The sequence below is a fragment of the Suricata suricatta genome, chromosome 16 (assembly GCF_006229205.1).
Source record: "Suricata suricatta isolate VVHF042 chromosome 16, meerkat_22Aug2017_6uvM2_HiC, whole genome shotgun sequence".
NCBI lineage: Eukaryota > Metazoa > Chordata > Mammalia > Carnivora > Herpestidae > Suricata > Suricata suricatta.
The window spans coordinates 13,695,921-13,711,356 of NC_043715.1; the positions used below are offsets into that span (position 1 = coordinate 13,695,921).

General features: G+C 45.7%; 1 protein-coding gene across 3 annotated transcripts in view; it reads right to left on the bottom strand.

Annotated features, from left to right (window-relative positions):
- Positions 1-15,436, bottom strand: part of PMFBP1 (polyamine modulated factor 1 binding protein 1) — a 50,519-nt gene that overhangs the window by 3,099 nt on the left and 31,984 nt on the right. The window contains exons 9-19 of one of the 3 annotated variants that reach the window (XM_029925466.1): positions 14,495-14,735; positions 12,353-12,542; positions 12,048-12,201; positions 11,222-11,389; positions 10,816-10,953; positions 5,842-6,006; positions 5,124-5,291; positions 4,654-4,821; positions 3,715-3,821; positions 3,101-3,175; positions 637-875 (exon numbers count right to left, since the gene is read on the bottom strand). In XM_029925466.1, the coding sequence (XP_029781326.1) occupies positions 637-875; positions 3,101-3,175; positions 3,715-3,821; positions 4,654-4,821; positions 5,124-5,291; positions 5,842-6,006; positions 10,816-10,953; positions 11,222-11,389; positions 12,048-12,201; positions 12,353-12,542; positions 14,495-14,735 (1,813 nt within the window). Of the gene's footprint in view, positions 1-636; positions 876-3,100; positions 3,176-3,714; positions 3,822-4,373; positions 4,431-4,653; positions 4,822-5,123; positions 5,292-5,841; positions 6,007-10,815; positions 10,954-11,221; positions 11,390-12,047; positions 12,202-12,352; positions 12,543-14,494; positions 14,736-15,436 lie in introns of those variants that run through there. The other 2 variants (XM_029925467.1, XM_029925468.1) reach the window with 2 other exon arrangements.

Consider the following 15,436-nt stretch of genomic DNA (forward strand, 5'->3'; position numbering starts at 1 on the left):
GGCGGGAATCACTGTCCTCTGAAAAACGTGCGTGGAAATGATGCTCAGGGCAAAGGTGCTGATTCTAGCAATATGAGGAACCTGAGGGAACAGCGAGGAAATGACAGTCTTGATTTGAGGAGGAATTAATGAGGTGGTTCCTCAAGGACTGGCCTCATGGCCAGACAGCTCAGCTGTGAGGTGACTTCTTCCCTTGGGGATAAGATGGAGTCTATAGGTGACAGAAAAGGTAGCTGTGGGCCCACGCTGAACAGGGGACTGGACCACTCTTGTGGGGTTTCTAGAACATATTATGAGAGGAAGATGTCTATTCTGCCTGTTCTCCCCTTGTCCCTACACTTCCCAAAAGGGACGAGTTGGGGGGAGGGATAGGTCTGTCACATAAGGCACTTGAGTATCATCAAAGAGTCTTAGATCAGAATGAGCCTTAATTCACTCACCTCTTCCCTCTACAGATGAGGAAACAATGATCTCTAGTCCAGAGTAGCTAAGCAAAATATCTGTCCCCCAGCTCATACTTTGAATTTCCAATGCAATGATCTCTTGAAAAATAGCATTAAGCTGTTGCTATTTTTTTGAACCATGGACTAAGCGAGATGACATCATATAAGTAGCAAAAGACAAACAGCAGAATACCTGAACAGTGGGGAATCCTGACAAACTTGGTGATGTCCATTCTTTGGCTCATGTCCTGGGAAGTCCCCCTCCAGCCCAAGGTGGCACATACTTTTCCCTTTGGTATGGGCTCTGTTTTGCTTGGGCCTAGGACTTTGGTGTATAGCCTTGGGTACCCAGTTTTCAGCTTCTTCTCCTCTATCTCAGTCTTCAGTTTCTTGTTTTCCTGCTGCAAATGCACCATTACATTGTGGAGGTGGCTAGGGAAGGAGAGGGAAGGACAGGATGTTCGGTCTGTCACAACTCTTGGGTTCCCCACCAGAAAGGGCAGGTAAACATGCCCCTGGAAGGAGGGCCATGGACATCCAGGTCCTTTCAAAGCTAGGGCTCCCATGTTCCATAGAAATGGGGGCCTATGTGTGTCCCCTGGAAGAGCCCAGGCCTGGGGTCGGGGGTGCACCCAGAACCAGTACTCCTGAGCCACTGTGTCATGTCAGCTCAGGGCCTATTTTCATATCTGTCAGATGGGGACAATTGAGTCTGATCTTCCCTCTGTACTTCACAGAGAGTTCCAGGTTGACAAATGATAGAGATTTGATTTGTAGAGCCAGAAGGCTGTTATGAACGATCACATGTGCATGGGCTGTCCTGGCCGGCCATGTCTGGGAAACACTCTCATCCCGTTCTGATGCCAAAGCCCAGGGTTTTTTTTTTTTTTTTTTTGCCTCCCTTTGCTGGAAGGTTGAGAGCACAGGGGATCCCAGCTCTGATGAGAGCTTGGACAAGGAACTTATCCCCATTTTACAGATGAGGAAATGGTGGTGGCAATGTAGGTGAGGTGAAAGAACTTAGCATATCTCCTGTGGCTCAATAAATGGTCATATTTCTCCAAACCAATGCTGAGGGCAGTGGGTGACAGTGGGCTCTGGAGCCAGACTTCCTGGGTTGGAATTCTGGCTCTGCCATTTACTACTTGTGAGTTATTTAGCCTCTGGGTTCCTCTCTTTCTTCATCCATGACAATTTTTTATGGTTTTATGATTGTAATGGTGCTGAACTCATGAGTTCTTATGAAGATTAAATAGATTAATGCATATAAATCACTTAGAACAGTGCCTTACACAGAAGACTGATAAATAGTATTTGCATTATTATTATTGTTATTATTATTAAAAGATGGTTTTCCTTCAAATAGGTTCACTTAAGAATGAACTCTTTGTGAAAGAGAACTTCCTGGAACTTGGCATAATATAAGAAAAAGGCTGAAATGCTTTTTCTTGTTACCTTGAGATTCTTACAGTTTTTCTTTCAGTTAGTCCCTTTTAGAATGCTTTTGTCCTAGTGAAAAATTTCATGGTCTTTTCTAGAAGAAGTCAAAGAATTCATTTTCAACTTCTCTGGGCCTGTGCTTTGCCCTCGTGCTGTCTATAAACCTGGCTGGTGTTCAAGACACCTGTTCCCTTGGAGCGCCATGTGCCATTGCCACACTCCATATGCCACTGGGCCTATGGGGTCCTCACAAGGTCCTCATTCCCTGGCTCTCTGCCACTCTCTCTGTCCACTTCTGTCAGCATTCCCAAGCGCCTTCAACATCCTGTACTTTCTAAGTCCTGGCCTCTTAGGTGCTTCACTTCTGTATTCCAATGATCTTATCTTCTCCTTAAACTCAGCCACCCTCCTAAGGTCACAGCTCAGAACAGAGCTTCCGAACCGGGGCTGAGATATGAACACCCTCAGCCCTTGGGGCAGCGACTGGTTGGTCGACTTTGTCATAAACAACCCATCCGAAATCCTTCCCCTGTGATAAACACGTGTAGTTATTTCCTAAGTGTTTCCTGAAAAAGGGTTGGAAGCATTGCCCTGGAGCTTATCATTATCTGTTACCGGTACCGTCTCCAAATTCTTGGTTTTAGATGTCCATACGTTCACCTCTCTTCCCAGGCTTCCAACACTTCTCCCAAACATCACTCTGCTGACCTGGCCTTGACCACGAGGGTGAAATAAGGCCACAGGGGAGACTGGAGCAGCAAGTAGAAGGAACCTCAGTCCCCAAATGACCATGTGGGACAGAGGAGCCCCACCAACCTGGACTGCTCACTTCCTGGGGATGTTCCTTCCATGTTCTATATTCCTTCATTCGGAGGTCTCTTTGTTACAGCGGCTTAGTCTCTACCCTAACTAGTAGTGTCTACCTTTCAGTTCCTGTTTCCTTCTGTGACCTCTAACAATGATAGAAGGTAACAGTGGGAAGGGGCAGAGAGACCATTAACCCCTTCCTGTATTGTCGGTGAGGCAACAAAAGCCCAAAGAAGTAGCGATGTGTCCAAGGTCACATAAATGCAGATTCACTACTCAGAATCTTCTCAAAGTCCCAACTCTTTCCTGAGGCCAGATGCATTTATCTAATGGTAAATCCAGCCCTGGCTTGCGCCTGACCCTTCTCCCAGGGGCTCAAGCAGCAGCCTGGGTGGTGTGAGATGACTTACTCCTTTTCTCCAGTCAGCTTGGCAATATATTTGACCTGTTCACGGAGCCTGTTTCCTAGTTTCTCGTTGGCGATCCTGTAATAAAACCCAAAAGAGAAACAGTTCCCAGACCTCCATAAGGAAGGGCATGAGCTGACTGGATAGGATGTTGGTGGTTTCAGCAAGGGGTCTGCTGAGCCCTAGACCCTGTTCGTTACCCAGTCCTCAGAGCTAGAGCCTCCCTAGCACCCAGCAATGAAGGAGACCCTCCATTCTCAAACTCCTGGCAGGATCACCATGATCTCAGGTGATTTCAAGGGATTCAGGCAGTGAAGCCAGATTCCAGGTTGGAAGAGGAAATATGACCCATAGCAAAGCATCTCTTTTATCTTGGAGCTGCTCCGTTTCTAAGTCAGCATGTCTTCCTGATTCTGCCTGAAGAATTGAGACCCCTCCATCTTATTCCCAGCCCTTGAATGTGGGCTGATATGGGATCCATGTCCCTGGAGAGGTGTGTGTGTGTGTGTGTGTGTGTGTGTGTGTGTGTGTGTGTGGCACTATTCTTTGGCACATGTGCAGTTTCTCAGCTCAGCCCAGGCCTTGGAACCCTGCCTTACTTTTTCTTCCTTACTTACTTCTGCTCTTTTGCCCACTGCTCCATGTTGGACATAATCTGGTCATTCTCTTGGCGCAGTCTACAGGTAGTATCTTTAGGCACAGGCCGCTGGGACACACAACAGGGCTTTGGTACAAGAAGAAAAGGAGATGGTTGGGGGAGGGGAGCACAGGCCTGTCACCTCCATACTTCTAAATCAGGCCTCTTCTCTCTAGAAAAAGAAACACTGATTCTGCCATCCAATCCCTAGGCCAGAGTTGGGACCGCCACAGCAGGACCTCTGACTCCAGCAGTGCAGGAACACGAAGGTGACATCTCTGTCAGGGCACTGTTTACAGTAGAGACAAAGTACACGTGTACAATTACAATAATGATATTTTGGCAAAGGCATTAAAACAGCTTGTTCTAAAAAAGCAATACAGTAAGCCATTTTTTTTAACAGATGGAAAAAAATATCTTGAGGGACGGATGCCCTTTTTCTGATGCAAGCTAAGGCCTGCGGCTACCCTCAAATATCCCGTGGCCTCCTACCATGAACTTCGCTGCTCAGGGACGAGGGCATAGGGCATGCCCGAAGCTGTCTTAGCAGATTCTACTACAGGGTAAGTTAGAGTGTCAGGAAGGGCTCTGGAGGGGCACTGCCCCGCGGGTTATCGAAGTCCGGGGCTGCTGGTATACCTGACAGGGAGATGGCACTCTCTTCTCTGGAATGGGCCTTTGTTCTGCTCAATGTTTCTGTCAACAAAGGCACAGGAAGACAGTTGGGTTGAGACAACTGCTACGGGCCTTAGGAACACTGAGTCCCTACTTTATACTGATAAGAGTGTGGGCTGGGGGAGGGGTCCTTTCCTTGCTCTTAGGTGCCCCCATCCCCACCCATATCTGTTTGGCATCCTGGTTGTCGTGGATGTGTTGGGAGGGCCTGGGAGGAAGTGGTCAGAAGCTGAGGAGTGCCCACCTCCTTCTCGTCCGCCAGGAGGTTCTCTTTCAGGGCGGTCATTTCTTCCTGGAAGGCTCTGAGCTGCTCCTCTTTAGCTGCCAGCATCTTGAGGTCGCTCTGGTGCTGCTTCTGCCACTGCAGCACCTGATTGCTCATCTCCTCCAGCTTCTTGTCGAAGGCGTGCACCTACTCAGGGGCACAAAGTGAGAAGGGAGACCCTGGCTTGCGGCCCTGACCCAGAGAACTGACAAGGCCCAAGGGCTCTTTTTCCGCTTAGGGAGACTCCTCAGGGGGCAGTTTACTTCCATTACCAGCAGAGGGCGTCCCTGCTCTGATAGTTGCTTCATCGTCTGCCGCTCGCAGAGCAAGGCAAATGGAAGGAACCGGTTAGCCAAAGGCAATGGCTCAGTGCTTAAGAGTACTGAGGGTGAGAGGAGACTTTGTGGACCTGGAACAGGAAGGGAGCCTGAGCTCCTGACTGCTCCTACCTCTAGCTCGCTCTGCTCGTGGAAGCCCTGCAGTTTTCTTAGTTCTATATTGAACTTTTTCATCCTTTCCTCATAAGCAATGATTTCATCTTCCAGTTGAACTTTCCTCTCTTGGGCCTGTGCCAAGCTTCGGTGCAGGCTCTTGGTCTCCGAGGTCGCGTGATTGAGCTTCCACAAAGACAAAGAGGATGAGAATGGCTGTCAGAACCGTTTAGCCCTTTCTGTTGAGTGCTGAATGGAGAAGGGTTCCAGTCCCCCCTCTTCCTTTCTGTTCAGGGTGGCAGAGACACCCGGTCACTTGCCTAGCGTCCCAGATCGGGGTGGGAAGTGACAGTGGTTGGTTTTCTACATCCTCCCTCTCTTCCCCTGTTTCCTCTTTTTCCAGTTCTATGAACTGATCAGCTAGGCTTGATTGGCACTGGGTGGGGCACAGATTACCCAGACAACCTAGGTTTTGGGAAAACCTTGCCCCTGGGTCACCTGTCGGCAGAAAGACTCATTAGATTTGGCCTCCATCTTTGCCTCCTCCTCCTCCCCCCAAAAGAAGCCTCATTAAGAGGGAGCAGGCCATCTCCGGAAGGACATCCCAGCTCATGCAAGGATTTGCAGATGGTCCTGGTGGCAGCCAGTCGTGCAGGGGATCGACTGTTGCATCTCCCACACTATTCAGATGTTTCTTTGCCCAAAACGGTCCTGGAGATGAGAGGGTGTGGCTTACCTTCTCCAGAGTTTGTGTCAGGTCATCTTGGCAGGCGGCTGACTTTCTGGACAATTCGTCATAGGCTTCTTTACTGACCATGGTCTGGAGATATTGCTTCTCTTTTTGTGCATTCTTGTCCAGCTGGGCCTGCAGACTCTCTAAGGCCTCCTTCTTAAGGGCTATCTTTAGGGAGGGGAAATGTCACCGTCAAGATTCATGCCCGTAGAGGCGTTGTCTGTGTCTATAGGAAATGGACAAGAGCTAGGCTCTCTTCTCTCTGCACACATCTGCAAAGTAGTCTGTGATGAGGCCCACATCCTCCCCTCACTGTTATAAAAGGAACAGCTGCCTTTCCAGGCTCTTCTTCACCCCTTTCCGGACACCTCCCCCCCTAAGTTAGCAGGCCCCCCACACACAAAGAGCACTGGCAGCTCTGTACCATGATGTGTCAAGCTTATGAATGGTCTCTTTCACAGACTCTGTAGGCTTTAATACAGATCTGGAGTTCCATTCTAGGTTAAGAGATATGATACGACATTTCATTTGTACATTTATGCTTTCCTTAGTTCCTGATGTAATCCACTAGACTTGATGCACCATGAAAATGGGACTGTGTGTGCTTCCTTTACTGCTGTATCCCCACTGCCTATATAGTTCAGGGCATGGCAAGTAATATGTGCTCAGTAAATACTGAATACTTTTTTTGGATTGAATGAAATGTTCTAATTTCTCTAACATTGCCATGTTTGGAATTAGAGATGCACTGAACATAGTTCTGGTAGAAGTGTGTTTAAAAACTGAAGTCCTTGTCTTAAACTTAGTATTCATGCTATAGTTAAAAGGAATTAAGATCTGGAGTTAGAGGCTCTGGTTCTGTCATTTACTTAATCTCTCCTAGCCTCATTTTCCTCTTCTGCAAACCAGGATACCTTCTTTTTAAAATGGTGAATAATAAAATATTTTTTTAAATATAGTTTATTGTCAAATTGGTTCCCATGCAGCACCCAGTGCTCATCTCAACAAGTGCCCTTTCTCAATGTCCATCACCCACGTTCCCCTCCCCCACCCCTCATCAACCCTCAGTTCTCAGTCTTAAACCAGGATACTTTCAATGGTTTCGTAGAGTTTTGGTGATGATAAAATGAGGCTATGTAGGTATATGTAAGTAAAAAGGGCTTACTAGTAAGGTATAAATTACTATAGAGCTATGAGTATGATCATGAACATGCTAAGTAACTAGCCATTTTATTAAATACTTCTAAGTACGGGGCAGAGATCTACTTCCAAGTCTGGAAGCAGGAGAGAGAGACCTTAGAAATTCACATGCCCAACTTCTGTTCTTTGGTATTTTATCTGTCCTTTAGTATTTCAGTACACCCACATCCCCTAGGTGGCCATATACATAGAACCACACTCTGTTGGGTTTTCTTCAGTAGCTGCTCAGGGCTTGAAGTTTATTATTGTCTCAGATGGAATTTTGAGTGTCTTCAACTCTAGGAATTAGTGAGATGAGAAGTGTTAGATTGTACTTCAGATTCTATATTTACATGTCCTGGGAGTGAAACCATTCCTGAAGATAGAATAAGTTGGTCTTCTGGTAAAGAAGTGCATCTTTTTGGGGGACTTATGGAAACATGGAGTTATCTGGGTCTCCCCAGTAAACCGAGATAATCACTGAAGAAACTGCAATTCATTGTAAGGTGTTGATAAATGGTGGCCAAGTCAAGAAGTGCAACCACAGAGGTGAGATATTAAAAAGAAGGGGGGGGTATAAATCACAATGATGCTCGAAGCTAAGACAGAAGCTTAATTAAATTAGTTAATTTTGTTTTATATATTTATATGTAATAAATATGTATTATTGCTTATTTATTTATTGCTTTATTTATTTTTAAAAATCTTACCAGCAAAAGATGGGTTTATTTGGGAATGAAAGAGAATTGCAATCCACGACAAACAAGTTGTGGCAAAACCATAGACAAGTCTGGGGAACAAGGGAGAAGTATGCTTATTTAGGGAGAAAAGGCTGAGTTGGGAGGGCTGTTATGAATTAAAAGTCCACTGGAGTCTGAAGGCTTTATTTTAAATTTCTCTAACATCAGGGAGAAAGATACTGAAACCCTATATGTAGTTATATATAAATTATAGAATCAACGAATTTTAATAAGAGTTCTCATAAGGATATACTCTCTCCCATGCCAAAGACATCAAACCTAGATGGTTTTACAGGTGAGTCCCACTAAGTTATCTTTGATTCCTCTCTTCTCGCATTTAGTCCATGTTAGTCTGGTTAATGTTGCTGCTAAAACACATCATGAATTTGCTAAATTGTGTCTTCACTGATGACACTCTAGCTTGAATGGCAATAGCCTCCTAACTGGATTCCTTACTTCCTTACTACTCCTCTCTGCAATCTATTTCCACACATTAGTCAGCGTTATGGTTTGAAAACTTAGATCAAATCAAGAGACCCTCTGAAGAAATGTCATCAATGTCCTTTCATTGCTCTAATAATAATATCCCAAATTGCTTAACAGAAGCCATAATGTCCACCCCTAATTATCTTTCTACCTTCATCCTACGCCAATATCCTCCTCGATTACTCCACTCCAGTCACACTGGCCTTATTTTACTTCCTAGAATGTTCCAAGTATTATATTCAAAGAGTAATACATGACACACAGTTAGGACTCATACTAGAAACGTAAGGATGGGCCAAAATTAGGATCAATTAATTAATTTTATTCATCATATTACAAAGAACACCATACTGACAGATGATTCCATTAATGTTCAAAGCAAAAGGATTCTGCTGTAGAACACCAAACTATAGGTACTTTCTAGTGCAATAAGAAAAAACAAAAGAATACATATTACAAAGGTTTAGGGAATTGCTGCTTGAAATGGCATAACCATCCACCTAAAAAATCCATGAGAAACAACTGAAAAATTATTACTGCTTAGCAGTGAGTTCAATAAGATGTCCAAATACATAATACATAAAATAAATTTGCTTTCTTATTAACAGTAATTAATTATAAAATATGGTGGAAAAATGTCCTAGAATCAAAGAGATGAAAACAAATCTCAGGATCTATTGCTTTCAGATGGGAAAATTGAAAGTTAAGACATGGAATGTTGATGAAAGAAAATGCATTTTAGAATGTGAAACTAAGCCTCTTTCTAATGACTGTTTCAGTTTATAATACATCTTCTATATGTGGGTATGCTTTAAAAAAGTTGAACATGCTTATCCACCAAAAAAAAAAAAAAAAACCCTTCTAGCCTCCTGGTTTCCATCAAAGGAATTCTGAAATTAATGCTTTTACTTCTAATGGCTATCTTCCTTTTGGCAAAAGTGATAATAGGCCCATATTAAATACTTAGGTAATACCCCTTATATTCAGGAAGGTTCCTTATCGATCTCAGTAACTCAGAGCTCAACTCTGGACCACAGCAAAGGAGAGATTTATATATCTGGAGGGCAAAACTCCAGAAATATCAGCCTCTGTGCTGTCTAATATGGTAGCCATAGACACATGAGGCTAGTTAAATTTAAATAAAACGAAAATTAGTTAATATTAAAATTAAAAATTCAGTTCCTGGGGTGCCGGGGTGGCTCAGTTGGTTGAGCATGTGACTTCAGCTCAGGTTATGATCTCACAGTTCACGGGTTTGAGTCCTGTGTTGGACACTGTGCTGACACCTCGGAGCCTGCTGTGGATTCTGTGTTTCCATCTCTCTCTGCCCTCCCCCACTCATGTTCTCTCTCTCTCTCAAAAATAAATAAGCATTAAAAAATAATAAAAAATTCAGTTCCTCAGTCATACTAAGCCATATTCCAAGCACTCAACAGCCACATGTGGCTAGTAGATATAGTATACAAAAGAGCTCTAGTATCACAGACAGTTCTATTGGGCAGGGCTATTCTTTTTCTTTAAATATATTTTTTAATGTTTATTTATTTTTGAGAGAGAGAGAGAGAGAGAGAGAGAGAGAGAAAGAGAGAGCGAGTGTGAGTGAGGGAGGGCAGAGAGAAAGGGAGACACAGAATCTGATAGGCTCCAGGCTCTGAGTTGTCAGCACACAGCCTGAGGCCAGGCTCAAATTCACAAATGGTGAGACTTCACCTGAGGTGAAGTCGGATGCTTAACTGACTGAGCCACCCAGGCGCCCCTGGGCAGTGCTGTTCTTATACTTTGCACAGTCCATAGTATTTTAAGATTAACAGTTTTTTCTTCTTAAGTTATAAAGGAATGAGGGCTGCTTGGTCTTTCATTTGCAACCCAAGAGACTACCTATCAAGATGCTATATGTGTTTCTTGCAGAAAGAGGAAATATATTCCATTGGGGGAAAGTACTGACATTCACTCTGAAGGGGAAAGAGGTTAGGTGTTGGAGCTAGAGGATCCAGGTTCAAATACTGGTCCATCTCATCACTTAGTAATCAGTTAATTTGCACCTCAGCCTTTCTTTCCTCGGTAAAATGAGGATCATAGAACTCTCTAGTTCTTGGGAGTAAAGCAGATAAAAGGTATATGAAGGACTTAAGCAGACAGTCAATTAATGATGACTGACGTCAAGCATAGTGCCTTGTATATGTTACATAGCGTTTACTTTTTTCTGTCCTTTTCATGCTGTGCTGTGGCACTAGTTTTGGAAGTGTACCCAGCAAAGTGCGCCAAGCTGTGGAGTCGGCCGCCTCTGGTCTGCAATGCTGCAGTGGGGTACTTGCTGCCAGAGCCCCGGGAGTTTGGGAGCGCCAGCAGACATTAAGTAAGACCTTCCACGTGTGGAAGAAACCTTTCTTAGGCTGAGCAAATGGGTGTGAAGGGTTATCACTTCTCGGAGAGAAGCAGAGCTACAGGCACCCAGGGATGTTGCCCGTGGGCTGGGCGGCTGCGTGTCGTGTCCGTGGAGGAGGAAAGAGGTGCCAGGCCAAGGGTCGCAGCACTTATGTTTCTTACTCCCTCGGGGGTTCTGTCAACTTACCTCCTTATTTAGCTCTTGGATCACTTGCTGGGAGGTGCTTTGTTTGAGGAGAGAGGCATCCAGTTTCGTGGAATATTGCATTAACTGTGCTTTGACATCCACATTTTCCTCCTCCAACATTCTCAGACGTTCCTTTGCCTGCTCCCCCGTTAGAGAACAAAGCCCAGAAAAGAGGTGTTACCTCAGATTCCTTTAGAGGCCTGCGCTCCCTGCCCAGGCTGCAGCTCCATTCTGCACCCTGCCTTCTCTCAGGCCTCCTCTCTCCTCCTCCCTGGCCTTTCTCACCTTCCCTCCCTCTTCTCTCCTGAGGTCTGAGTCCCCAAGGCCTCCTATCCCTCCAGGCTCACTGGGGCTCAAGTCTTGCCCTGATTCATGACCCCGGCTCTTTGTGGACTCTCCTTCTCACCATCTTTTCTTTCCTTTTTTCCTCTTGTTGGAATGTCTCCAGCTTTTGCTCCAGCAACTTCTCCTGTTCTTTGCTCTTTTTCAACTGTTCCCGTTTCTCCTCCAATAATTTTTTTACCTCCTGAAGCTCCTCTTCTAGATTGCTTTGGGCGGAGGCTTGCTCTCTATGCTGAGAAGTAAAAAGACTGGCCTGAAAGACAGTCTTAAGGCTGGTCTGCAATGCTGTCGTGGGATGCTGTGTATTTTTGAAACAAAACAAAACAAAACAAAACAAAACAAAACACAAAACCAAACCAAACCAACACCCCCTCCCATATCTGTACAAAGGGAATGGCTATAAACCTGAGGACAACTCCTTAGTTACTTAGCAGAGATAATAACAAAGATTCCTCTGATGTTCAGCATTTTTTTTGTTCAATTAGATATACCAACTTATTTTATTTATAGATCCAGTTCCCACAGTATCAACTTTCTCTCCCACTTACTAAATCTATCTACATAAAAACCTCTTTGAATAAAGTTTTAAAAAATCTTAGAAAAGCACAAAAAGAATAATTCAGAGATCAAAGACTTTAAAATGACTGGCAAGGATAGCTTTTGAATCCTATAAAAAAATCCCAACATTGTCCTCTGACTGTTTTTAGCCCTTGAAAATGCTTATTATTGGTCATGGGAACTAGAGCTGACAGGCTGGCTTAGCTTTCTAACACGAATTCTGGACAATGAGTTTGAACGGATTGGTGGTGGCATCTTCCCAAATAAAGACTAATATATTTAATCTGAAGCAGAGCAAACGCTTGGGCTGGCAGCCTACTTGCCCTTTATACCTGGTGCTGAAGGAGTTTTAGACGGTCTAGCAGGTCAGTCAGTTTTATGTCCTGCTCTGCCACTGTCTTCTGAAACTGTCTCTTTTCCTTCTCTGAATGTTCAAGCTTCCTCTGGGTCTCAGAGAGCTCTGATGTCAGCTCATCTATCCGTTTCCTAAAGGAAAATGGCAGCAACAGGAGGACAGACTTGAGTCTCTGTGTTGGCAGATCACGAGCCGGCCGCAGGGGGCTTGCTGGCCCACTCCCGGGTGTCCCGGCTGGCTCGCAAGGGATACAGCCTCTCTCTGGAGGTGACACGGTGGTACCTGTTGGGTGTGAGTTCCTCTTCGGCCATCAGGGAATCCTTCTGCAGCTTCTGAAGTTCTCTCTGCAGCTCCTGGATGGTCTCCGTCTTCTGCTTCTCCATGAATAGGCAGCTTTGCAGTTTCCTCTGAGAATCCTCCAGGTTACTCTTTGCCAGAAGGGCCTCTTCTTTATACTGGGACGCTTGCTGAGCTGCAGAACACAGGGGGCGAGCCAGGCACATGTGCACGTGAGAAGGGAGTGTGTGTGAAGACCAGACTCCCAAATAAGACCAGTTAAAAAGTCTGTTCCTTCATTTTGTGCCCTACTTCAATTTCCAGCCTGTCCTCATTTCTCACCATTTCATTATTACTCCTAAGGAGCACTGCCAAATTATCTGTCTTCAGCTACGCCCCAGCCATACACTGCTTCTGGACTAATGTTCAACAAGTCAGTATAAATTGCTCAGCATCTCTTATGTGACTCATTCTGTCATTACGGACAAATCCTGACCCTAACGGAGTTTAGAGTCTAGTGAGGGAGACGTGACTGGCCCACATGACACAGAGGACACAGTAACGTTAAGCGTGCACTCACTGTCAACTCCTGTGAAGCAAGATCGGTGGGGACGGACTTACAGAGGAATAGAGGTTGCGCCCAGCCTGAGAATAAGGAGGATGAGTGGAATTCCAGATGAGGGGACTGTTAGAGCAAACGCATGGGAAGGGAACAGGGGAGGCATGTGAGAGGAGGGTGGGAAGATCAGTTTGATTGGAAAGGAAAGTGGGAAAGGGTGCCAGAGACAGGTGAGCAGGTGCTTGGCAAGAGAGGGCTTTGGAGGACTTTGAGAGCCAGAGAGACATGTTCAGAGTTAATTTAGTGGGTTCTTGAGCAGGGATGCGGCATAAAGAAGAGACTATTTTAGGAACACTGGAATGTGTTAAATGAAGAAAGACTTCCTACAAATATCTTTTTAGTCCATTCCCTTGACCCCATTGGGTATAAAGGGAGAAACCTCAAATACATTGCTTACTGGAGTTTCTTTACACCAGAATATGCTCCTAAAGTTTCTACTATTGTTTCTGTCCTCAACCTCACCCTCATCTCCATTTTTCAGCCTTAGACACCAGAAGAAAGATGGTATCACTGCAGAAATAATTATATAACTTGGAAGAAGGAGGAGGACTTTCTGTCTTTAAGCAGGAAAGAGAACGGGAATGATGAATTAGAGAGAAGGGCGGGCTGGTCTCCAAAAGAGGACCGACCATAGGTGTCAAGTCAGGGAGAGGGCTCTAGGTTCTAGAGTTCTCCAGAGGACGAGAGCAGAGGGAGGAGAGCAGAGTGTAAGGGGCAGGTAACTACAGCCAGAGAAGGAGGGAAAAGAGGAAACAATGGTGATGTTTGTGAAAGAAGGGACCTGTTACGTCTCCAAAGCTGGGAAACAATGGTTGAATGTGGGAGCCCAACCACACACAGATCCACACTGTTACAAGAGGGAAGGAAGGTGGCCATGCTTTGGACGTTTTCTTCCCCCTTCAAATTGATATATCACTCACATAACATAAAATGGAACCCTTTAAAGCACACATGCCAGTGGTTTCTGGAACACTTACAGAGGTGTACAACCATCACCAGTGTCTAATTTCTGATCATTTTCATGACCCCAAGAGAAACCCCGTTCCCAGGGCAACAAGTCATCAGCCACCTCTGAGAAAGCAGTCTCAGCAGCGGAGCAAGGACACAATCCACAGTACAGGCCATGCAGAAAGAATACATTTGGAGGCCCCCCGCATAAGGGGGGGGGAAATGTATGTAAACCAGGGAGGGGAGAGGTACACTGTGTGATGAAAGTCCTGGATAAGATGGGGAGGAAAGCAGAGTACAGAGACCTGTCCTCCCAGGTTGGGAGAGGAGAAGACTTTTAACCGAAGCTGCTGGGAAGGCGGTGACTGTGTGAGCTTAGCATCCACTTTCCCAGTTAGGGGGTGTGTGCAGGAGCTCGAGAGGGCCTTATGATCCCTGGGAGATGTGCCCTGAGGTCACTGAAGGTTTGGAGTGAAGAAGTAGAGGAAGGAGAGGAAAGTGGCCATTTAGAGAAAGGAGGGGACTGCTCTGGCCCCATGGGTTTGAAGGGTGCTGGGGACACCACCTGCTGGGGGCCTCACCAATCAGCTTCTGTTGTTGTTGTGCATCTTCAAGACAGTCATTTAGCTTCTGGATCTCGGCCCGCAGGGCCCCACACTCTGCCCTGGACTTATCCTGCTTCACTTCCTGGATGGTGATTTCAAGTTCTGTTGTCATTCGTTGCTGCTTCTCCAACTCCATCTCCTTTTTCATGAGGCTGTTCTGAACCTGGGCCAGTTCCTTCTCGATCTCGTGCAACATCTCATCTTTCTCTTGGAGGATCTGAGGAAAGCAAAGTGTGAGTGCTGATGGAAGCCTGAGCCCTGACATGGTGAGGCCGGTTAGAGATTGTCTAGAGTCCTCTACAGCCGCCATCTTCTCTCGCCTTGGACATCGCAGTAGTCTCCTACCACTGCGTCCTGCCTCGAGTCAGGCTGCTCTCAATGCAGCAGCCGGAGAGGGGGTTGGGGGGGAAGGGGGGTGACAGGGTAAGTGTAAGGCAGATCTTGTTCTGCCTCTACTCAAACCCTCTGTTGGTTCCATTCATTTAGTAAAAGGCCAAAGTTCTCACAATGACCTCCCGGGATGCTCATTATCTGGTCTGACCTTACCTCTTGCCACCCCTTATCCCTTTAAACTTCAGCCTGTCTCCTAGAATATTCTTTTCTTAAAAAATAGTTTATTGTCAATTTGGTTTCCATATAACACCCAGTGCTCTTCCCTACAAGTGCCCTCCTCCATCACCACCACCTCTTTTTCCCCTCCCCTTCCCCCTTCAATCCTCGGTTCGTTTTCAGTATTCAGTAGTCTCTCAGGTTTTGCATCCCTTTCTCTCCCCAACTCTCTTTCCCCCTTCCCCTCCCCCTGGTCCTCCATTAGGTTTCTCCTGTTCTCCTGTTAGACCTATGAGTGCAAACATATGGTATCTATCCTTCTCCGCCTGACTTATTTCGCTTAGCATGACACCCTCGAGGTCCATCCAC